A 25,703-nucleotide genomic window follows, 5' to 3' on the forward strand; every position below is an offset into this window, starting at 1 on the left:
CTGTTTTATCATAGCATAGGTGCAAAATGTTTCATTACAAGGATTTCAGTCAAATGTAATTTATGTAATATTTCAAACCTTTAACCCATGGGGACAATCAACCCGCTGCAACAGTTTAAAAGTAGCCAATTTCTGTGAAAAAAAAAAAATGCGGATTTGGCAACCCTTCATCCAACTCAAGCTGCAGCATGCAGGAGTCAGATTTGATTGATCACAGGTTGAGAGTAAAGCCTGGAACACATCTAGCCGACGGTCGGCCGTCAGGCAGCTTTTGTTCCTCAGTTTTCTCAGTGTGTTCCGCACTGTCAGCTGAAGTTGGTCCTCGACATGTTGAATCTGCGTCGGAACTCGTCGGTCAGTCAGGCCATCTGATCATTCTGATTGGCTGTTCAGCTGGCGAACCAGTGCACGAGAAAAAACGCAGAACGGACGTGCTACTTTGCCAGGTGTCGAGCGTCAGCTTGGTGTGTCAGGGCAACTTTGGACCCAGACGCTGCTGACGTGAGCCGACCCCGCAGTTTGCTTTCGTCGCCACTAATTCGTCGGCATCGGCTTGGTGTGTTCTGGGCTTAAGGATCACTGACAAGACCATAATGGAGGATTTTGCTGCTCAACAGATCCTGAGTTCATTGACAGATATATGATTTTATAACATGTGCTTCCTTTACACAGAGTGCACGTGATCGTGAAATCAAAAGTGAAAAGTGAAAGTGAACAGTAAGCGCTCATTCAAAAGCGATTTAACAACCCTACATATTAATAGTGGCTCCCTGATGCGCCAAAATTATATGCAATATTAGAATGTTTGCAGGAGCAGGCGTAATGGTCAGAAATTCAGTGAAAGCGTGATTAAGAAAACAGTCTCGCGCAGGGCTTTTATACAAACTTTGCTTTCTCAAAGTTCTTCTGCACTGCCTTTCCTTTTTACAGTAAATTATCTGGCTTTTACTGACAGTAAGCTTGTGTTGCACTTCTCTGATGATGTGTTTGATTTTGACTGAATGTCCAGTTTGGGTAACCTCTGATCCTCTGATCGGGTCGGTCTGCCCATCTCAGGACCAGGCCGGCAGTTGTCGACTGGGCCAAATGCTTAACATATAGCTATTATTAGTGAAATCGTGCAAGTGATGAAAACCTTTCCTATGCGCTGTTGGCCTGTAAAAACAATATGTATATATATATATATATATATATATATATATATATATATATATATATATATATATATATATATATACAAATATACATATATGACCGGCCAACATAAAAGAAATGGAGTGTCTTACATTAAGTGCAAATAGCCTGCCTTGTTGGCAGAGGCTATTTACACTAATATTATATAGTAGTCTTTTTGATGCGATCGACCCGGTTTCGAACCCGCCTTTTGGCTAACTTTTTGCCCTCCCTTTTCATACTCAAAGTCATATCACATCGAAAAGGCATTTATTTTCAATAAAAATGAAGGAAACAATCAAAAAGTTGAAAATAAAATATAGTTGGGCTTTATTGTCCCAATAAGGTGCATCCAGTATAAATAGCAGAACATCCTGATATTTTAACATAGTGTAAATAGAATCTATAGCTCTATGTAAATAGCATATTGTTAAAAAATACTGCTATTTTCACTTACTGTAAATAGAATGCATTGCTATTTGCACTTAGTGTAAATAGCCTCTATCATGCACCTCATTAATGTAACATCACGTTAGGCATCGAGTTACTTCTGCAGCCTACGTATTTTCAGCGATAGGTAGGCTACAGGATTTAGGCTGAAGTTTTATATATATATATACACACACACACACACACAAAACATGATCATAAAACAATCTGTCAGGTAGGCCTATGAAAGTAAATTCTGCGTGTAACCAGCGGTTACATGAATGAAAACAAACAAACAAACAAACAAACAAACCAAAGTTTGTAGGCTACAATCTCATCTGTAAACAAAGAAATATAAATGAATAGGCTACGCCTTGCACAACTAAATAGGCTAGTCTCTGTAGTCGAACTTTTAAAGAAACCCATAAAGACACTGTACTGCAATCAGTGATGCTGCAAAACACAACTCTGCAAATTAACTGTAAAAAAATCGTATGCGCTTCTTTGTAGATCATGCTGTTTAATAAAAGCAGCTCTTACCTCCAGTCCCCATTTCCCATGAGCGAAATTGAGAATGGCTTTAAGTGTTACAAGAACATTGCATCTGCTTTGAAACTTATTAATGATTAGCTTTCTTAATTTGCTGAGAAAACTTTTAACTACCTTGTTTCCTCCAATTTCACAACTGACTAGCAAGTCCCTCGCTTGCATATGTATGGGGGAATAAATTACATGGTATAATAGCCTCAAGTCTGAAAGTGTATTTTGTGTTTGTAGTAGATAAAACACCATGCAAATTGACATTGCATTTTTTTTTATTATTTTATTATAAATCCAGCTGTAAACATGTAACAAAACTCAATAATATCAAATGGCATTAAGTGCAAATCAAACATTTTTTAAAAACAGCTCACAACACATAATTTATTGCTTCTATGTCATTCATTTGCACATGGAGCATAGATGGCAGAATAATTAGAACTCTTATATCGAAACACCCTATATTGCCCCTTGCCCTACCCCACCCCACCTCCCCAAATAAACCAAACCTTCTAGTTCGGTGTCTTGGCTGAGTTACGAACCTGCGCACTCAGTTTCAAGTAACATTTGATTCCATATGTTATTTAACAAGAAAAATGACTTGTGCTCATCCTTTAGACATCTGATACAGCTCTAGTCCACATAAGGAAAATAACCTATTTCTTTTGCCTTTGTGCAAACATACCCACAGCCCTCCAAAGGGAACATTGTGATTTGTGCATTTACCTCCTATTTACATGCGCAGAATATGACAACTATACATATTAAGGCAGCATAACAGAAAAAAGTAACATAACAATAAAAAGCCTCATGCCAGTCAACATAATCAATTTGATTTTGTCAGCTTTGTTTCATATATTATCTCTTCTCAGTTTACAAAACAAGTTCATATTTTTCTGTACAGCTAAATAGTCCTCATATAAGCATGAAAAACACACAGCTTCTGGTCGTGGGTATCAGAGGGCATATTAGTCCAGTTTTTCATAGCACTGACAGGTCGTGACAGGATTTGGACTTCTGTCTGAAGGCCATCTTCTTGTTCTTCCGGGCCACAATGCGGCCCAGGAAACGTTTGGCCTTTTTGCTAATGCTCTCTCGGCGCTTGCAGTTGGCCATGCGGCGGGCGTTTTCTTCCTTGCTGTCCTTGCGAAGGCGAATTTGCCGGACGATGCCCTCGAAGAGGTCACGCACATTGTGATGTAGGGAGGCTGAGGTCTCAATGAACTTGCAGTCAAACACAACAGCACAGGCACTGCCCTCTAGAGAGACGAGGAAAAAGAGACGCACGTGCAAGTGAGCATTGACTCCATTACCAGAGGGATGGAGGCTACGTGTCATCTTTACTATGCCTCTTGGCTGTTACTCAGAGCTCAGGAGACCGAGAAATACTTTATCCAAAACATCTACAACCTGACTCCAACCAGAGACTGCAAAGTCTGTTTCTATCTCCCAGGTTTAAAAAAATAGAGAAGTCATCAGGTGAAATCTTACCATCTACAGAAACTTCTCGGGACCGCACCAAGTCACTCTTGTTTCCCACCAGGATGATGGGGATGTTTTCTGACTGCCGAGCTCTGCGCAGCTGGATTCGTAGCTCTGAAGCTTTCTCAAAGCTGGACTTGTCTGTCACTGAGTACACAATGATGTAGGCGTCTCCCATACGCATGCACTGATCTTTCAGCCACTGGCTGTTATCCTGTAGAGAGAGAGAGAGAGAGATATTAATATAAATATCTCTCTATATATATTATATTATAAATATAAATTTTAAACATTTTGTCATATATATATATATATATATATATATATATATATATATATATATATACGTTTAAATCAAGATAAATTACTATAAACATTTTTTATATTTGTATTTATTTTAATTTTTAATTATTTTAATTTGGTTAAATTATTTAAAATAAATATTACTCTTAATGCCATTGCTTACCTGTTCCCATACGTCATAGAGAAGGATTGACGTCTCCTCATCATCAACCACAAGGGATCTGTCATATGTGTTTCCTGAAATGAAGGTGCACAATACTTAATTACACATCTGTAATGTTACACAAGTTTTTCAAGGGATCTGTCATATGTGTTTCCTGAAATGAAGGTCAGAAATGTTTAGCTTGAAGGGAAAATCTTAATTCAAGCACTTAAGAATAAAGACATTTACCTGTTTCCTCGCAGTCGCTGCTGTCTTCGACTCCTCCAAATATTCTGGCCAAACTCGACTTCCCGACGCCGTGCTCGCCCAGGAGGACCACCTTGTAGACCTGTCCGTCTGAGTCGCTGCCGGACGAGATGACCGAGTCGGAGGAGTCGGACACGCAGCTGTTCCTGTGCTCCTCTGCCGGACTGAAGCGCAGGAGGCTGGGCTGAGCCTCGGGCATCGAGCGCAGCTCTCGGTCGTCCACAGGCATGCTCCTCCTGTGCAGGTTCTGCAGGTGCAGGGGAAACGGCATGCTACCTCTCCTCTTGTCCATGTTTCTCAACTTGTCTCCTTTGTTCAAAGTCATGACTCCAAACCTGTCTGTGTGAAACTGTATTATAACAACTGTACTGTATAATGACACTTTAGTATGAACTTATAGGCTACCTATAATATTAAATACCAAGAGGAGTTGAGAAGATCTGAAAACATGTCAAAATGATACTTACATGTGACTGCGGCTACAGCGTTTCTCGTTTAATGTCAAAATTCCAGTTAGTCCGTTTAACGCCGTTATTCTTCCGCTGAGGGTTTCGCTTATGATCGGTGATGAGACACATCCTTTATTTATGCGAGTGACTGACGTCAGCCCGAGGGAGGGCTTGCCTCGGATCAAGAACCACGCGTCTTTATAGTAGTAACATCATTTTGAGGGAGGAGCGGGATCCAGTGCGTGTGATTCACAATTCTGCGAGGGTCTTCCCTCCCCTGCGCGGGCGAAGGGCTGAATCATGTCCCGCTTTTACTACAGCCATGAGATGCGTTCTTCACTGCATGTAGGTAAAGCAAAGGCGTATAGTCCGAACATGACAAATGGTTCATGGGGGAACATAAATAGGTAAATAAGTCAGGGTATAAATATTTTTATTTATTATTATTATTTGTCATCTTGCTAGTTTTAAGTGGTTTAAGCTGGTCTTTCAAGCTGAGCTCAGAAATTCGCGATTTTAAAAGCAAACAATGTGAAAATGCTATGAATGGGAAGACAAGACACTTAACCATATATGGTAAATTAGGTTTTAATGAACATTATATATAATATATATATATATATATATACACTGTAAAAAATGGCTGTGAAATCTACAGTTATTTACTGTCGATTTCACAGTAACATTACTGTATAAGATTTTTACAGTAAAATATTGTAAAGTTTACAGTAAGACTGTAAAAATCACAGTAGTCCAAGCATTACAGTTGAAATCACAGTAGTCAAAGCATTACTGTAAAAAAATCACAATTTAGCCACTATAGTACTGTAAATAGTAAAGTAAACTACTGTAATTTTCCTTTTTTTATCATATCTTTCTTTGTAACGCTTTCACATGGACGGCTCCAGATTATTGTTGTTCATAATTCATTACCGGAATATGATGTAAATACTCGATGGTGAGCTTTAAGTAAAAGTGTAATATTAATAAATTAAAATGTGTCATGTAACTTGTACTCTGATGCACCTGCTGCAGGAGGTTTCTATTCCATACAATAGATATTTTTTAAAGAATTCACATAAGATTCTAAGAATATTTTTTGTTTGTTTGTTTTGTGACTGTAAATGGGTGTTTGGGTGTAAATGGGTGTTAACAGGGCAATAAAATATTTGATAAGCCTTATCTTAAACTTCTCCAAAGTCTCCCCTGACATGGTCTAACATATAGGCTTCATAAACGCATAATTTTTTGAGATATCATCCTCAGATTTGAACTGAAGCATGACCATTGGTTATAAGTTGCAATAGTATTTTCACATAATTATGTATATTAATATTTAAATATTAATATTTTTATACATTTAATAAATATAATCTTAATATTTGTTGTTTTTATTTTTGAGCTTATATATCTCAATATTAATAACATCTGATTAATTTTGAGTTTTGAACTTGAGCCAAAACTCTCAAGCTTTGTAAATATATGTTGGTTATGTGTCTATTCAGAATGACGTATGAGCAGCAGCCTTTTTATTTTGGGTAGGCTATGTCATGTGCATTACTTGCCAAAATTGGGGCTGTCCGGTTAACTCATAAATACGTACCATGGGATTTTTATTTTACAAACATCAGGGCTATATTTTTTTCTTCGGAAGCAGGAGAGATAAACGTCCAAGTTTCCAGAGCTGTTTGGCGAGATCAAAGCGCCAGAGTGGGCGGGGTTTACCCAGTCTAGAGAGATCTAGAATCTGTGGGGAAAAAAGCGCGAAAGAGGCAGCACTTGAATTTCTGACTCGTCGTCAGTGACAGACAAGTTCCGTTAATTCTCAAATTTAAGTTTCTTTACACACGGCTTTGTCTTGTGGTTGTATTTATTTTGTTTTCGTCTTTGTGTTGATTTCTTTAACTTTTTGCCTGAGAGGAATTCAGCGAAAACGTTTCCGTGAGAGCTCCGACGGAGACGTCTTCACAGTCGTTAACGTTAAGCTCCGTTAATAACAGACTATTACTCAAATTTACGTTTCTTTATACACGGCTTTGTCTTGTGGTTGTAAAGTTATTTATTTTGTTTTCGTCTTTGTGTTGATATCTTTAACTTTTTGCCTGAGAGGAATTCAGCGAAAACGTTTCCGTGAGAGCTCCGACGGAGACGTTTTCACAGCCTTTAACGTATTTTTCCCACCCGTGGCCTCTGCCGGAGTTTCCATCTTTGAATCGCGGATCCTTCACCAACTGCTTATCGGGACTTCCAGAAAATCAGTAAGTAACTTTACCATCACTACTACGAGCAAAAAAAAATAAAAAAAAGAAAGAAAGTTCAGTGCCACACCCTTGTCAGGCTGTGGAAAGCCATGTGTATACAGCTAGAGCCAGGAGTATAACCAGTTAGCTTTCCATCAAAATGAATTACTCGTGCAAGCACTGTAATTTCACCACAGCTTCAATTACTGCATTTGTTCGTCATTTGAGCATACACAGGAATCTAGCTAACTTTAGATTTCCATGTGGCGTAGCAAAATGCTTTGCCACTTTTGTGACGCGTGGTGCCGTTCAGAGCCACATGTACCGCTTTCACAATAAGACAGCTAAACCAGTACTTAAAAGGAAAATTGATGGAGTTGATTTGGCTTGCTCTGTTGAAGGTTGTAACTATGTGTCAGCAAATTTTCCAAGCTTACATGAACATCTTCATTGGCATATTAAATATGGCACAAAAGTGTCATGCCCTTATATTAATTGTTTAAAACATTTCCGTGTCCGTTCAACCTTTGCCTCGCACTTGAATCGGAAACACAAGAGTATATCTTATTTTATTTGTTTATTAGATTTAGTTGTACGTTTGATGTTTGTATTGAAATTGCCTGTGACTCCATGTCATCAGACAGTGAACTAGATCACACTTTTGAGACCACTTTTGACGATGATAATGACAACACAAAAGATGAAGTGGACACAGATGATTTTATGAACAATCTGGCCATGTTTTATCTCCGAATGCAGGCTAAAATGCTGTTACCAGCCAGTACAATTCAGACCTTAATAGAGGAAATACAAGAGGTACACAACACTGGTTTGACTCATCTATTGTCTAGGATGCATGAAGAGTTAACAAATCTGAATGTGCCTGAAAGTGATATTAAGAGGCTCCTTGATAATCTCTCAAAAGATAACCTTCTGAAAATGTGCAACGAAGGAGTGTTTAGAACAGATCAAACCCGTAAAACCTTCTTTAAGAGCAGATTTAGCTATGTTGAGCCAGTCAAGACTTATTTGGGCATTGATGCTAAAGGCAAAGAGAGGTTCTACCAGTACGTGCCCATCAAGGATACAGTAAAATCACTCCTCTCTCAGAACTCTGTTAAAGAGCAGTATGCCCAAGCTAAAGGTGACACAGAAACAAATCCTGATGTTCTCGAAGATGTGAGAGATGGTAGAAACTTTAAAGAGAATATACTTTTACGAGATTCACCATCTTCATTGTCTCTCATCTTGTATCAGGATTCTTTCGAAGTTGCGAACCCACTGGGCTCAGGCAGAAAAAAACACAAAATACTGGCCATGTACATGACACTTGCAGAGATTGCACCACACAACAGGTCTTCCATTGATCCAATGCAACTTGTTATGTTGTGCAGAGAGGAGGATTTCCAATTTTTTGGACAAGAAAAAGTGTTCTCCACTTTAGTCAGTGACTTAAAAGAAATGGAGGAAAATGGAATTGAATATGGTGCTGAGGAGAAAATAAAAGGCTCTGTGATTGCCATTACTGGAGATAATCTGGGGTCACACAGTATTGGCGGGTTTACTGAAAACTTCAGTAAAAGCACACATTTTTGCCGGTACTGTGTCATCGACAGAGTGTCTTTTCAAACAGATCCCTGCAAATCTGGTCCTAAAAGAACCATAGATAGCTACAAAAACCAGTGTGGCAGACCTGGCAGACCAGGAAATGAACAGTGGAGTAAAATTTGACTCAATTTTCAATCAGTTGAAATATTTTCATGTTTGCCAGCCAGGGCTACCTCCATGCCTGGGTCATGACCTGTTTGAAGGGGTTGTTTCATTTGATCTTGCTATGTACATTAAGCACTTAGTGACAGTGGGCAAACACTTCACCTATGGTCAACTGAATCGGACTATATCACAGTTCACATACCTAGGCAGTGATGCAAATAACAAGCCATGTGAGGTTAAAACTAATGCGGAGAAGCTGGGAGGACATGCTGCTCAAAACTGGTGCCTCTTACGTCTCTTTCCTATTCTGGTTGGAGACCGAATCAAAAATCCACTTGATGATGAGGTGTGGCAGTTGTGCTTAAAGCTCAGAGAAATTGTGGATTTGATATGTGCACCCAAGATCCATACCAACCAAGTAGCATACCTTAAGATTCTCATTGAGGAATACATCCAGCTAAGAACTGCCACATTCCCAGAAAAGACACTTAAACCCAAACACCACTATCTTGTCCATTACCCAGAACTCATTCTTCAGTTTGGTCCCCTCATTAGGTTGTGGACATTGCGCTTTGAAAGCAAGCACTCATATTTTAAGCAGTGTGCAAGGAAACTGCATAACTTTAAATTTACCTCTGCAGTACCTTAGCAGAAAGACACCAGTTGCTACAAGCATATTTACATGCTGGTAACTTATTTCCTCCAACTCTGCAAATGGGCCAACCAAATAAATTCGATGACCAACTGTACCAGATTGGCATTCAGAGAGCTATCAGTCTCAAGGGTCTCCGCCCAGAAGACACTACTGAAACACCCTCTGTCACTTTCAAAGGCACTCTGTACAAAAGAGGCATGACTGTTGTAGTGGACCAAAATGACACAGGGTATCTACTTGGGAAAATACTGTTGATACTGGTAAACGAGGCAAACGTGCATTTTGTTGTCCAGCAGTATCAGTCTGTGCCTGTTGTGGATCTTGGTGTTTATTGCTTACAAAGCAACTCAGAAGCACAATATCAGTGTCTGACTGTAGAGAACCTTGCAGATTATTACCCTCTTTCTGTATATAATCAATTTGGTCTTAATCTTGTTGCTCTGCATCATTCTGTGTTTCAGAAGAATGAGTAATGGACTCCATTGAGAAGGCAATACAGGCCGTGCTACCACAGCTAGATGAAGCAAAGCTTGAAACTTTAGTCAATGAGTTGGTGAAAGTAGGTGTTGAAGGACCAGATGATCTGCAGTTTATTCAAGAAGATGACATCAAACATCTGCTCACACCCATTCAGTGCAGAAAAATTATTCATTCCTTGAAAGGTGAGATTAGTTGTTTTAATTAACATATATTAGTTGATCCGCTACAATTAATAACTAAATAAATCCGCAATCATTCAATCATAATTTTGTAAAAAAAAAAAAAAAAAAAGTGGTTATATGTGGATGTTAGTGTATACCTGGTCCAAGATTCTGTCCCCTTTGGTCAGGCAGGTGACATGTTGATAGAACTTGAGGAGTACAGATTGAGGTTAGAATTATTGAAATCCCCCGCGGCAATAAATGCCCTTCTGGATGTGCAGTTTGCTAATGGCAGCATATAAAGCCAAATTTGCTTAAAAAAAAAAAAAAAAGATGGTATATACGGGAAAAATAAAAACTATATTCTTGCCTCTGCAATGCTGTCTCTGCACTAGATACAGTTATTCCACGCAAAACTACAGAACCACAGCTTTCCAAAGAGCCCAATCACTTGATTATAGGCCCAAGTATGTAAGAACAGTGCAATACAGTACAGAAGGATAGTGGTCGCATTGCAATTGAAAACAGCATTTAAGATATTGCCCATATTCCCCCATCCATGCAGATCACATAGTCATGCATTGCATTTGCTCTTTTTTTGAACACATTGATTTTAATATACACCTGCAATGCGGCTGAAAAAAGCACATCATCAAAAATATTTCAATGGTAACATGTAAAATAATTTTCTTGTTTGTTCTGACCATCAGTTGACCTCAAATCACCCATCTAGGCTGATTAGTAATTGAGATTAGCCATAATTGAGATGAAGCCATGGCAACCATTTTTGAAATTAGTATATTTTTTCCCCAATTAATTTTATTTTTTGGTTTAACCTTAAGTACATCTGATACTATTGTAAACCACTAAGAAACCTTTTGTTAGATTTTTTTTTTTTAGGGTCAAACCTTATTTTCACCTGACTATTCTGTGCTTTCACTCATACGTGTGTAATGCAGGTCCTTTCAATCCCCAGCTGAGCCCTTCATCGTCTGAGCCACTGTCAGTTGCCTCTTCCAGCACATGCCCCATATCATCTATAAGTTCCATCTCTGCATGGGTGAACAGTTTTGAGGTGCCATGGAACAAAGTGAGGCTGACTCTTAGAAGAGCAGTAGATGCTGGTGAGAGGCCAGCTCCGGATGACCGCAGACACTTGATAAAAGTCACTGTTGATGTGATGAGAGAGCGTTCCTTGAACCCTGCTCGCAGAGAGTGTGTGGTAGTGGCTAAAGCTATAACTCAAAAATATCCAAATAGCTTTTTAGACAAAAATGAAGAGGGGGAGCTAATTGGATGTGGGTATTTCAGCGTTATAAATCAGCTCAAAACCAGAGTAGAATATTTGAATCGAGGCAACTCTCTTTCCCGTCTGAGGAAGCACAAACGCACCCAGAGAGATGATGAGGATGGTGATGATGACCAGCCAGCAGTAGCTACATGTGCAAGAATCGACAGTTATGGGTGTGTTTGTTGGCAGCCAGAGGACTATCCAGATGGGGAAACATCAGCATCATTAGAGGAAAGAAGCTTGAGATGATTGATATATTCAGCCGAGAGGGACTAAAGGGCGCTGAGAGAGGAAGGGTAGAAGACCTAATGGCAATCACTTATGCCAAACAGCGGGAATACATCAACGCAAAGCCTTCCCCAAGCATTCTGGATGTGGGTAGAGTGGCCATTTCTCTTTTCACAGAAGTTTTTATTGTCACACTTCACCAATCTCACCAATGTTGAACTATACACAAGACTGAATGAAGATATGGACAAAAAGGGTAAAAGACTCCTGGATTTCTTCAGTAGTCAGATTACAAAGTGGAGGAAAGAAGTAAGAGCTGTTCTGAAGGAAGCCATAAAGAAGGACCGAGAAGGATCTGATGGCCTAGCAGCGATGCTTGTGATGTTGGCACACTTCAAAGAGCAAGAGGAGTCACTTTTTCTCATTGCTGATGTAAGTTCCTTAATTATTTAAATATTTTATTTGGAGTTTTCAACAATTAATTGTCACATTTATTGTGGAAGAATCATTTTCCCTGATTAGAGTGAACCCCCCCCCCCAAATTGTTAATGCAGGTTGACGAACCTCCAGTTTTTCAAATAAATACAGGTTTGTGTCAGGTTTATGTTATTGGTGGTTGAGCACTTTTTCCTTGATAGACCTCACCTCACAATATAACCCACATGGTGCAAGCTTCTATCTCAATTCTTGGGTAAATGCTGGCTAAAGTCACTGTTGTCCACTGTGAGCACAATATTTTAATTAAGAGAAAATTGATGTAGTGTTGTAATCGATAAAGATATTGTGGTACTTAGTTAATTTTTTGTGTAAACCTTTCACAAACCTTCAGAGCAAAAAAAAAAGGCCCATTGCTCATTGCTTCCTTATCAACAAATTTCAAAAAGCTTTTTCTATCCTAGAGATAATATACAGTCTACCTTGTTTCAAGTAACTCTTATCTTTGCTGGCATAGGAGACTACCACTCCCGCAGACGCAGAGGCCCAGCTGTCTCTCCCAGTCACTCCAAGGATCATCATGCTCGGTAAGTTTCACATTCAATGCTAACGAATCCTTTGAATGTATAGGGCACAAGCAAAGCAAAGTTTCTGGAAAACACTAGTGAATGTGTGTTGTGTCATTCTCTGCCTCTGCACCAGTCAGTAACAGCACAGTCACTCCAAAACTTAAGTTATGTGGAGTAATCTCTCATCTTTAGTAGCCACCTATAATGTCGTGATTGCTATTTCAGATTGCTTGCTATGTCTGTATCACTCATTGTTTTTCTATCACCAAACCAGTTATTGCTGCTTAAAGGATTAGTTCACCTCAAAATGAAAATTTCCTAATAATTTACTCTCACCCCAATGCCATCCAAGATATCCATGTCTTTCTTTCCTCAGTGGAAGAGAAATTAAGTCTGAGGAAAACATTTCTGGATTTTTCTTCGAATAATGGACTTCAATTGTAACCAACGTTTTGAAGTCCAAATCAATGCAGTTCAATTGTTAGGATTGAGCTGGGAACTACATCATCACATCGAAAGGTCACGCTCCATTTCGCCGGCCATCTTTGGGTATTTCCGCCGGCGATATCGAGCGCAACCTTTCGACATGATGATGTAGTTCCCAGCTCAATCCTAACAATTGTAGTTAAAAAGTATATACATTTTTTTTTTTTTTTTTTGAAAATGACCAATCATTTCGCTAGATAAGACCCTAATTCTCAGCTGGGATCCTGCACAGCCCGTTGAAGCACTTCAAAGATCTTAGAAACTGCATTGATTTGGACTTCAAAACGTTGGTTACAATTGAAGTCCATTATTCGAAGAAAAATCCAGAGATATTTTCCTCAGACTTAATTTCTCTTCCACTGAGGAAAGAAAGACATGGATATCTTGGATGGCACTGGGGTGAGTAAATTATTAGGAAATTTTCATTTTGAGTTGAACTAATCCTTTAAAGGGTTAGTTCAGCCAAAAATAAAAATTATGTCATTAATGACTCACCCTCATGTCGTTCCAAACCCGTAAGACCTCCGTTCATCTTCGGAACACAGTTTAAGATATTTTAGATTTGGTGCTAGTGCTTTAGCTTTCTGACCCTCAATTGTATGTGTGTTTTAGTTTTCACGTCCAGAAAGGTAATAAAAACATCATCAAAGTAGTCCATGTGACATCAGAGGGTCAGTTAGAATTTGTTGAAGCATCGAATATAACTTTTTGCTCCAAAAATAACAAAAATTACAACTTTATTCAGCATTTTCTTCTCTTCCGGGTCTGTTGTGAGCGCGTTCACAACACTGCAGTGACGCCGCTGACGTACGATGCTGCTGACGTGTTTTCTTTGTTATTGGGCGCACCAGAGAACATGTCAGCAGCGTCGTACGTCAGGAGTCGCGTTCACAACAGACCCAGAAGAGAAGACAATGATGAATAAAGTTGTAATTTTTTTTATTTTTGGAGCAAAATGTATTTTCGATGCTTCAACAAATTCTAACTGACCCTTTGATGTCACATGGGCTACTTTGATGATGTTTTTATTACCTTTCTGGACATGGACAGTATACTGTACATACATTTTCAATGGAGGGACATAAAGCTCTCAGACTAAATCTAAAATATCTTAAACTGTGTTCCGAAGATGAACGGAGGTCTTACGGGTTTGGAACGACATGAGGGTGAGTCATTAATGACATAATTTTCATTTTTGGCTGAACTAACCCTTTAATGCACTGCTTCGAAGATATGTATGCTCCCTGCCCTGTTTTTACAATAATTTATGTGGAGAAAATCTTTTATAGAATGTATTGCTATGAAATATAATTTTTGTGATGACTCTTGTCTTTACTAGAGACAATCCTGACTGCAAAAAAATGGATGCTGTCGATCGAGGGGAGGGTCGTAATCCCACCTGGTGACACATGGCGGACTTCACTGCCTTGGCCGCTCTCTTGGCCTGTTACTATGTATTCAACCTAGAGTTCGGAAGCCAGCACAACACTGGAGTTTGTTCAGAGGTATTTTTTATCTTAAATAGTTTGATTGAATTGTAAAAGCAAATTGACAATTGAAAAGCTGTTTCAAAATCATCTTCTCCCTTTAAAATTAGGGGTGTGAACTGACACTGGTCTCACGGTTCGGTTCGATTGCGATTATCATGTCATCGATTCAGTTCAATTCGATATCACAATGCATCGCGATGCACCGCATTCTCAATTTTAAATTTTTCTTCAAAAGTGATGTGTGCGCGCGTGTGTGTGCTCGCCTGTTCAAACGGTGACATTCCAGTTGGGAGTAAAGCTTGTTTATGCCATTAAGAAAAGAAAAATCTGTCATATAAATTGTTTTAAAGAAATATTCATTTAAAAGCAGCGTTTATTAATCGGTGTATTGTGTTACCATTAAAGATGCACGCATCAACCGTCGCTGAGTCCGCTGTTGAAGGTTATGATCATCCATTTATAATCACGCATAACAACACAGAATAATAGTAATTTGACCATCGGGTGCGGATACTTAAGTCAGAGAAAATTGTTGGGGCGGGTGGATGATTTATTTTTGGCTGTGGATTCGGCGTTGGAGCTCGTCCATGAATCTCTAAAAGCAATCAGACTCTGCCAGGCGTTAACAGCTCGGGGTGAAAACGGCTAACGTGGTTTATCAAGTTAGTGGTATTACCTCCTGCATATTCTATTTGTGCGTGACATGAGCGCACACAGTGCGTCTTCTGCAGGTCGTGCTTACCAGGTTGTTCATAAAAGCTGAAATGTGCCCAGATGTAGGCTTTAAAAGTAGTTGGAGCATCTTTAATTACTCGCACCCGCGTCTCGCCTCCCTCTGCCATTGTATGCTACCGCGACAAAGCACATACGCGACAAATGACGTCAGAGAAGTGTCAGTACATTATAATCGGTTATGGTCTATTACTGAGCCGATACCGTATCGTCCTCATCTGCATCGTAGAAACGATAAATTTTGACACCCCTATTTAAAATGTTATGTAATTGGGCTGGGCGATATGGCTGAAAACTGTATCACAATATAAGTGTTTCATATTGGTCGATATCGATAATTATTGATATTTTTATGACCTATTTCAAATAAGGACCAGGAGAAAAATATATTACATTTAAACATTTTTATTTTAAACTTAAAGGATTAGTTCACCTCAAAATGAAAATTTCCTAATAATTTACTCACCCCAATGCCATCCAAGATATCCATGTCTTTCTTTCTTCAGTGGAAAAGAAATTAAGTTTTTTGAGGAAACAATAGCAACCAACTGAGTTAGTTGCCATTGAAGTCCATTATATGAAGAAAAAATCCTGAAATGTTTTCCTCAAAAAAAAAATTATTCTCCACTGAAGAAAGAAAGACATGGATATCTTGGATGGCATTGGGGTGAGTAAATGATTTGGAAATTTTCGTTTTGGGGTGAACTAATCCTTTAACCTTCCTCTGATTCATAGGTGTGATTGGCAAAGGACAAAAAAGCAGGAAAATATAATGCGCACCTATCATGACGCGGTGACAGCACGTGTGATTATTCCAGTAGTTAGGACATCGCACAAGATTTGTGTTAACACAGAACACATTTCATCACTGGATAGTGTTTGTCGTTTATTTAAAGTGTGGTTTATGTCAGCTGAATGTGCTGAACGCTTTTCAGAGAAGATAAGGCAACGTTATTTTAGTACAATTCACACCCAGCGGTAATTCAGGGAAAAAAAATCTCTGAATGCTTCACGTGAAACTTCGGTCTTCCGACCTATCATTGTGTCAGTTCTCAATTGATTTTGATGGTAATATCAATTTTAATTAATATGCGCGAAGAAGGGAGAGAGAGCAAGACAGTTTGAAGACTGTGAAAGTGTGCGCGCGATGCCGGAGGAGGGGCTCTCTTTCTCTCTCTGCTCGTTCTCTCAGTAACATGCGCGGGCGCCTGTCAGAATTGGCGCAGCAGTCAGTCATCTACTCTTCATCACTGACCGAACAAATAAGGCTTTCCACTTATCACTCCACGCCGGTTCTGTTACTGAAGAATCCAACACGAGACAACGATATGGTGCAACTAAACTGTTACATGATTGGCTGGTAGCGTGTTACTCCCTACGTTGCTAGGTTACCAGAGAGTGAGTGCCTTTGTTCATGCAACCAAACTTGCTTTGCAACCTCTGGTTTCTTCCGACAAAGAAAAAAAAAAAAAATCGAACGTTTTATCGAACGCATTTTTTATTGATATTAATTACATGTCTATCGCGAAAACATTGTTAATGTTTTATCGCCCAGCCCCATTGTGTAAAGTATCTGAGTATCTAAATAGTGTAGGTTGAAGCCTCCTAACAACTTGAATGCTTTAGGAGGACTGTTGGGCATGTACACACCTTTTTACATAAAACCTTTTGGGAGTAATTAAGCTCTTAATTCTTCATTTTTTTCAGGCCATCTGATGTTGAGAATATATCTTCTGGTTGAAGAATTGTAGATTGTTCAGGAGGTTCTTTGTTGTTTTCCACGTCTCAGATCTTTAAAGGAGTATGGTGTTAATGCTTGAGTCGAATAGCCGTAGTTTGGTCTTAAGTGTGATGTTACGTACTCTTCATTTGGGCCCCATCATGCCAAATGCAGCTCTTGCCTTGCCTATTCTTGTGGTTAACCATCAAGCTGGCCAGTGTCTTTCTGTTTGCACTTTGGTCGTTGTGCTAATGTGGAGACCTGTCTCAGCTGACTTCTGTTCTACTCCTCTCAATTTCTCTTGCATTTGTTGGTGTTTTTGGGACAGTAATGTGATATAATCTGCAAAGTCTACGTCGTCCATTTGTGTAAATGGGGTCCATTGGATCCCATTGCGCCTGTTGTCAGTGGCTTGCCGCATGATCTAGTCGACCTTCGAAGAGGAATGGTAATCAAGAAAGTAGACAGCCTTGACTAACTCCTGTTGAGATGTGAAATGCCTCTGTCAGCTGGCCTTTATGTATGATTCTACATTGCTCACTGCACTTACAGTTATTCATTAATGTGCACATATTGTCCCATCCCCTAATTCCTATACTCATGTTCATAGGTTTTTAGTCAGGATTAATCCTGACTCCAACAAGTGCACTGCCAAGGAGCAGATGAGCAAGACGACTGGGAGAGTGGTGAAGCGGAAGACTTCATACATGAACCCCCATGTAATCTCCTTCATCAGGGACTTCACGGAGTTCTATTTGCTAACTGACTAGATACAGGTGAGGTTCTGATAATAGCTTTAATAATAATTATAATACAATTAATAATATAGGTATCTGTGGGTTTAATATAATTAATCATAATTTGATAATAATAATAATTATTAGGGATGCACCAATACTGGTATCGATATCGGGCCGATACTGAGCTCAATGTTCTCGTACTCGTAAAAATGATTTTTTTACTCCGATATCAACAACCGATACCAGGCGTGTAAACAGTGTTTGTGTTTAGAAAAAGAAACACTGACAACAGAGGGTATAATGGGGATAAAAAAGGCAGTCTATGAAGTAAATCTATCTTACTAGTGGAATATTAAACGAAATATAGTAACTAGGGATGTCAACGATTAATCGACGATCGATTAATTGTCGATAAGAGATGCAATCGATTAAGGCTGTCGATGGTCGGTTAACCGCTTTAATGTTGGGCTGCGTGCGGCTCATGCGCAGAACACGTGCGAGCGCTGTGAGCGACGGTGACGGTAGCAGTAAAAACATCATCATTCATTCACAATGTACAAATTAAGCTTTTAATGTGATTTAAACTTTAAAGTAGCCTACATTAAAATAGAAACAACATAAAAGTTATTCAACATAAAAAGCATATCATGCGCTTTGCAGGGTTGCGGGACACAGGACAGAAAGGCTATCCTATTACTTGTTAATTCGTTCCTACGACTTATTAATTTGTGGCAATTGTCCATGTTTCATTAATTTTTGTTCCTTAAATAACCCATGATTTAACTAATTAAGGGAACAAACTAATAAATCGAACGAATTCCTAATTCATGAAATCTTTAATTTCCCTTCCCATGTTTACCACAGTAAGAGATGCGAAAACGGTGATTAAAAGTGAAAGATAATAAAATAAACCTGCGAAATTAGAGGACTGTGAAGATTTAGGAAAAGAAACGATGCCTATATGTTATTGAATTTTGTGGAAATTAGTGACTAACCGTCAAACCAGAACAAAGCCGCGTAAATGAAGGCTATGGGCTCGAGCGCATCCAGAGGCATGGTCACGATCTAACATTATCCTATTATTCCTCTAATAAACAAAGCTTTTATACCACACTTGTCATAATCAGAGCTTATAATTTGTAAATAAATAATTGCTGGATTCAAAACAGCGATTAAAAGACGCTGTGACCGACAATGACGTTTTCACTAAACGGTGACGCCATCGCTCACAAGTTTCTGCATGGACCTAACTAGTGCACAGGTTCTCAAGCCCTGGGACAAAATATGATGCTTTAAGGAAAATGTATAGCCTATATAAGTAATAGGCCCAACATAAAAATAACTTTTTTTTTTTTTTTTAAATATGCGAAATAAATCCGACTTAATTAAGATAACGGATTTAAAACAGAAGTGTGGCGGCGCTCCATACGTTCACGGAAAAAAAAGGATGGCAACGCATTCTGTTTGTTTGCTTTATTTTACAAGAGCACAAATCTTCTGTTTTTATTGTGTGTGCGCACAAATGAAAGTAAACACTTTTGCGGAAAAGGTTTTTTTTTTTTTTTTTTTTTTTTTTTTTAAATGTCTCAGCTGTTTCGATCGCGCCGGAGCCTGCTGCACACGTATATTCTAGCGATTCAAACTTACATCGCAGTCTGTTCATTATCAAAATAAAATAGTCAACTAAACATTTAAAAGGTTACACTGGTCAGTTTAAATAGACCTTATACCGGTTCACTCTGCTGTTATGCCAAGGACGTTTTTGCTCATGTGAAGAGGATTATCTTTTCCGTCTAGATGCGAATGCGTACAAGCCTAGTTAATATTATAAATAATAGTTTAATATTCAAATACATTGCAAATATGGAAACATTTGGATTTGTGCCGAATGAGACATGAGCAATAACCTCCAAATAAATCTAGCCAAAGCCGCGCTCGCTCGTCATCGTCTGCACACATGCACTGTCACTATCTAATGCACTGTATGCCGGATTTTTAAAAACAAATAGGCCTACCGGAATGCAAAAGTTAAAAATCTGACATTTTATAGGACAGAATCCAGCAGGATCAAATTAATGTGAGCAACAGTGTTTTGCTGCAGCAGCGCCGATTTAGTTCACTTAATGTGCAGCGCAGCCACACGCGCGCCACAGTTACGTTTGGGATAATTTTATTTTAAATACCATAATGTCATTTGAAAACATTGCAATTGTGTTTTAAAATACAACAACGAGCACCACAAAATCATTTAAAGAGGCGAGTTCAGCGGTCTCCGTGCGGGATAGAAAACAGTCAACAAACTAAAATTACCTCAAAAGTATGGCGTGCTCTCTTTATTTTATCAAATGATCTTAATCACATCTATTCATTTTATAATCCTGCTACTAGCATTTTATTCAGACTAAAATCCCTTTAATTCAAGTGAGAAAGCGTTGTGTGTGTGTTTGTGGGGCTTTGGCACATCCTGTCATACCGGTGACTGCGTGCATGCAATAGAGCATTTTGCAGCATTATGGTTAACGATTAATCGATTAATTGATCGTTAATTTAAACGACGATCGATCATGGAAATAATCGAAATTTGACATCCCTAGTAGTAATAGTAATTGATTTTGTTTTGGTGCTGGTGATGGTAAGAGAGTGATGTGGTTTGGGTTTGGAGGTGGAGAGGGGCGTGAGCTTGTGGTGGTCGTGCGCTTTATTTTGACGTCATTGGAAAGTTTGTAGTTCAGTCAGATGTAAATGGCAAAGAAAGTCAAACAAGACAATAGTAGCTTATCAACGTTAACTGACGAGAGAGAGAGAGAGAGACTTGTTGATTGCTCTTGATTGACTAAATCATATATGCAAGTAAAACATAAACTGTTACCTTATTTATTAGGGCTGGGTAAAAAAATATAGATTTTTTTTATTTTAATTGATTCTCATTTTTGCAAAACTGATACTGATTCTTAAACATTTTCATCGAGACATCAGTAGCTATATTACTAATATCAGTGATACATGCCTTTATTCATAAAAATATTCCATTAACATATAGGGCTGGGTAGAGGTGGGTACCGAAAGCTGGTATTAAACGGGCCCCGGGGCTGAATTTTGAAAGACCGCTGTATCGATAAGCTCGGACGTTATCGGTTCTGCTGTCGGTACTTGGAAAAATACACCTAATGTTATTATTGCTATAAAGACGTTTTATCTCGCCAGCCATTTCTATATACCATAATATTAAACCATTTGTCTGTGATGCATTTTTGCTATTCGCAGTCCAAGAGCGAGAGAGATCTCCACAGCGCGCACATGACAGCCCTAATGAGTGACGATGGAGGACAGAACTAAACATTCAAACATATCCTGGTTACACTTCAGATTTGTGATTACTCTGATTTTATTTTAGGTTTTGGCTTCCAAAGATTATAATAATAATATATTTGAGGTAAAACCATTAAAAACTATAGCTGCATTCTGTATAGCGCAACTTAATTCCCTTTGCAGCAGTAGGCTACGCTCTCATTTTTCCCTAAAACTCAAACGTTACGACAGAATCAGATTCAGCATTCAGTGATTGTTGTAAAATGCAGTCTAGCTACTGTTGCTAAATTGCGGGACGCGTTTAATAATAAAAAGAGCTATTAATAGCACAAAAATTTGGTCATGAGATGCTGTTCCCAAGGCGGTGCACGCAACGAGATGAGCAAATTATACTTTCGGTTTCATGTGCACGTCTAAACTAGCAAATGTACACAAAAATATGTCTAAAATGGACGTAGGTATGGAAATAGTTGTGAGAAAATATAGTGCATCAGTCGCCTATTAGATCTGCACTCGGTCTTAAAGAGGCAGTGTCTAATAAACATGCTGACGATTGCACCATTACTGTGAATTAAACAAAAAAAGGCTTAAATGAATAACTTCAGCTTTAATAAGCATTACTCTATCTATGATAAACTATGCAGCGTTATTTTACATTTGATTGCTTTACTAGAATTCTGTTTAGACCATACCTGAACAGTAGTAGACCTTCCTGAAATTAAAGCACTGTGTAGGCCTATATAATGTGTGTCTTTGTTAATTGTTTATCTTTTGTTATATATATATATATATATATTTATATATATATATATATCTATATCAAAGAGTACCGACAAGAATACCATTAAAGTATCGGATCGATCGATCGAAGCCGTATCGGTAAGAGTAGTAATACCATTAAAACCTTAACGATTCAGATGTTCCAATTCGATTTCGATTCGCAAGCTTTTGATTCTTGATTTTAAATTAATAAAAAGAAATTAAGAGCCACAAACCTGTATATTAAACTCTTTTTATTTTAGGTACACTTGGGTACATTAAAAAAGAACCCAACTCTATATTTCAAATGAATAGACAGGATTTTTATGCAAGTCAGAACAGTCGCTTGCCTTGATCAAAACATGATCAGGTTATTTTATGTTTAAGATTAAACATACATAAAATCTCACAGCATTAGCTGTAACATGGAGGCTGCAAGCCTATGAACAGTGTAGGAAAACTAATACCGGCTTTTGGGTGATAGATAAATATCAGGGCCTGAATTTCTGTGTTTTTTTTTTTTTTTTTTTTTTTTTTTGTTGATTTTTAAATGACTGATTTGGTTTTAGAATCTGTGTGGATTAATATACTCAACTACAGGCTAAAGTGAACCAGTGTTCGCAGGAATTTACCGCATTATAAGTGGGAGAGACCAACGGGAATGATTAAAATGATGTGCATAATACCACGCCGAAATTAGAGCCCTGAATATGGAAAAAAATAGATTCGTGGTCCCTAATAATCGATTTTGAATCGACCACGTTTTAAAAAACAATTAATCGAAAATCGAAAAAAAAAAAATAGTGTTAAAAGAAAATGATTAACTCACCCTCCATTTCTCTCAGCCGCCAAAACGAATTTTTGTCCCGCCAAAGCCATTTGAATGGTGTGATGTAGATGACTGCTGCACTTGTGACAGGGCGCATGTTACTGATAGAATGAGCAGAGAGCCCTGGCCGCGCGCGCACTCTCACAGTCGTCAAACTGTCTTGCTCTCTCTCGCTCCCTCAGGCATGTTCCTGTGGCTCAGTGGTAGAGCATTGCGTTAGCAGCGCAAAAGGTTATAGGTTCAATTCCCAGGGGAACACATGTTAGGTAATAAATGTTAGCCTGAATGCACTGCAAGTCGCTTTGGATAAAAGCATCTGCTAAATGCATAAATGTAAATGTAAATATTAATCAAAATCAATTGAGAATTGACATGATGGTAAAAGATCGGAAGACCGAAGTTCATGTCGAGCATTCAGAGATTTTGTTTCCCCTGAATTACCGCTGGGTGTGAATTGTGCTAAAAAAAAAAAACGTTGCCTTGTGTACTCTGAAAATTGTTCCGCATCAGCTGAAATAAAAACACTTTCAAAAACAAATAAAAAACTATCCAGTGATAAAATGTTTCCTGTGTTGACAAAAATCTTGTGCAATGTCCTAAACTCCCAGGATAATAAAACGCGTGCCATAGTCCGCTAATGACACGTCCGATTCTCGAACTAATGACTCCTTTGAACCGATTATATTTAATGAATGGTTAAAACAACTGATCTGTCCAACACTGAACTCGCGAGTCGTCTGAATCGGTGTATAACAAATTGGTAACACTTTACAATATGGTTCCATTTATTAAACTCTGGTTAACTACATTAGTTAACATTAACTAATAATAAACTGCACTTCTACAGCATTTATTAATCTTTCTAAATGTTAATTTCACTATTTACTAGTAGCCTACATTATTAAAATAAAAAGTTGTATTTGTTAAAAGAACACTCCACTTTTTTTGGAAATAGGCTCATTTTATAACTCCCCCAGAGTTAAACAGTTGAGTTTTACCGTTTTCGAAACCATTCAGCTGATCTAATGTGTTTTCTTCTTTAATTTCAGGGCTCCAACTAGGATTCTAGGTCTCCAAGGTCAGGGCATGCAAGAGGCCATAGTGGCAGGGGAAGTTTATTTTCCTTTCTGTTTTAAATGTTCATGCAAATGTTAAATATTTAATTTTTTTTAATGTTCAATGTTTTATTTTATTTCAATATTGCCATAGTGTTATTTATTACTCTTTAGAATGTGGTAATAATCAGTTATTTGCACAGCTTCAAAGTAGTTAAATTTTTTGACCGTGTTGTATCAATTTGCGTTATTGTTTTGCCATAGCAACCAGTCATGTGGAACTAGTGAATGAACTAGTAACAGTTTGCTCTGTAACTTTACAAAACTTGTAATGAAATAGCCTCGTTTTGTAAAATTTTCTTAAGTCGGTAATTAAATTTAGCAACAGTAGAATACGCAGATAATAGACTTCACGCCATTAAAAATTACAAACACAGAATGTTCGTTAACCTTGGATGGTATAATGGCATGTTGTCCAATGTCCATTATCCCTATATGTTTGTACCTGTTTTGTCATTCCTGTTCACCAAATGTTTTTAAATAAATAACTGTTAACAATTTTCTTATTGTCTGCAGTTGATTGCAGGGTTTTAGAATATGGGTGATTCTTTTAATGATGGCTAATATTAAATCACAGTGATACAGTATTTAAATTGTACAGTGAGAAACTGAATTTACAATGATTAACTGTTATCTACTGTTTATAGTACTGTATTGCATACAATACATAAAAACAGTGCTTAACTGTTTTTTGTATGTAAATGCAATTGAAATCACAGTATTTATTTTTTTCTTCTACAGTAAAACAATCAATACTGTAAATACAACTAAAATCACAGTGTTTCACTGTTTTTTATTTTACAGTGAATACACAAAATACTGTAAATGGAAGTACAGTATCCTTACTGTAAAACGTATTCACAGTAACTTACTGGCAACAATTAGCCAGTAAGTTACTGTAAATACAACTAAAATCACAGTATTTAATTGTTTTTTATTTTACAGTGTATACACAAAATACTGTAAATGGAAGTACAGTACCCTTACTGTAAAACATATTCACAGTAACTTACTGGCAACAATTAGCCAGTAAGTTACTGTAAATACAACTAAAATCACAGTATTTAATTGTTTTTGATTTCACAGTGTATACATAAAATACTGTAAATAGAATTACTGTACCCTTACTGTAAAACGTATTCACAGTAACTTACTGGCTAATTGTTGCCAGTAAGTTACTGTAAATTTTACGGTAAATTTTTTACAGTGTAGTCCTTTGTGAACCTTAGGCAAAGTGTATATAATAGGTGTAATTGGAAAATCTACTTTAAGAAATTCATATTCATTTTTACTAAACTCACCGTTTTCAAAGTGTGACAGTAACTTTGAATCAATACATGCTTTTAATTTGTTAGTAGGATCAGCAGGTATGAATTTATAAAAAGCATGATCATTCAACTATCTGCTGATTTTTTTTTTTATAATCTGAAACTCGTTGAAGTACAGTCGCTCCACCCTTATCTGCAGGACGCACTATCACCGTATTGCCTTTACTAAAATCAAGTAAAGCATCCCTCTCCATTTTCTATAAGTTATTGTAGACTTTATATTGCCTTTTATTCTTAAGTACATTTTTTATATCAAATTCCACAAGTCTACAGTAAGTATCTAAAGATGAATTTCTATTCTTAGATGGAATAAAGGTAGCTTTTCTATCGAAAGGGAGGCGAGTAATGGGCTGTTCAAGAGTAACACTGCCCTGTGTGGTAATGGGCGAAACATCAGAAGGAAACGACATTCATTTGTGCCAAAGAACTCCCGAAGTCTCAGGGTTCTGAAAAATTTGCGAAAGTCAATCATAGTGTCAAAATCATTAGCCTCAGCATTAGGAACAAAGGAAAGTCCCTTGCTCAGAGCAGTCATACAAGAACTTGAAAGTGACTTATCTGAGAAGTTCATTAGCGTATCCCCTGGTTGCTCCTTGTCATCCGTGGAGGTAGGGCAAAGCCTTTTTCGCTTGCCCCTT

The 25,703-nt window shown here is 37.9% G+C and overlaps 2 protein-coding genes and 1 long non-coding RNA gene across 4 annotated transcripts in view; 1 reads left to right on the plus strand and 2 right to left on the minus strand.

Annotated features, from left to right (window-relative positions):
• The window catches only part of LOC109070849 (cadherin-17-like), a 31,442-nt gene extending 29,287 nt beyond the window's left edge, over positions 1–2,155 (minus strand). The window contains exons 1-2 of the mRNA XM_042726834.1: positions 2,143–2,155; positions 954–1,077 (exon numbers count right to left, since the gene is read on the minus strand). Of these exons, the coding sequence (XP_042582768.1) occupies positions 954–1,077; positions 2,143–2,155 (137 nt within the window). The remainder of the gene's footprint in view (positions 1–953; positions 1,078–2,142) is intronic.
• Positions 2,156–2,411: 256 nt separating this feature from the next.
• On the minus strand, positions 2,412–5,121 carry LOC109055156 (GTP-binding protein RAD-like). Of its 2 annotated transcripts, none has more exons than XM_042728131.1 (5): positions 4,804–5,121; positions 4,319–4,671; positions 4,091–4,164; positions 3,634–3,838; positions 2,412–3,401 (listed from the first exon to the last, which is right to left on the minus strand). In XM_042728131.1, coding segments are annotated over exons 1-5 (912 nt in total). In that variant the 5' UTR covers positions 4,806–5,121; the 3' UTR covers positions 2,412–3,123. The 2 variants fall into 2 exon arrangements, with proteins under 2 accessions (XP_042584065.1, XP_042584066.1); XM_042728132.1 differs by having other exon boundaries at positions 4,319–4,675; positions 4,804–5,117.
• Positions 5,122–14,515: 9,394 nt separating this feature from the next.
• On the plus strand, positions 14,516–24,109 carry LOC109065875. The gene is made up of 3 exons (XR_006155210.1): positions 14,516–14,548; positions 17,596–17,761; positions 23,672–24,109. It is a non-coding gene; the product is annotated as an uncharacterized LOC109065875 (long non-coding RNA).
• The last annotated feature ends 1,594 nt before the right edge of the window (positions 24,110–25,703 follow it).

This window comes from Cyprinus carpio, chromosome B7, assembly GCF_018340385.1.
Source record: "Cyprinus carpio isolate SPL01 chromosome B7, ASM1834038v1, whole genome shotgun sequence".
Lineage (NCBI taxonomy): Eukaryota > Metazoa > Chordata > Actinopteri > Cypriniformes > Cyprinidae > Cyprinus > Cyprinus carpio.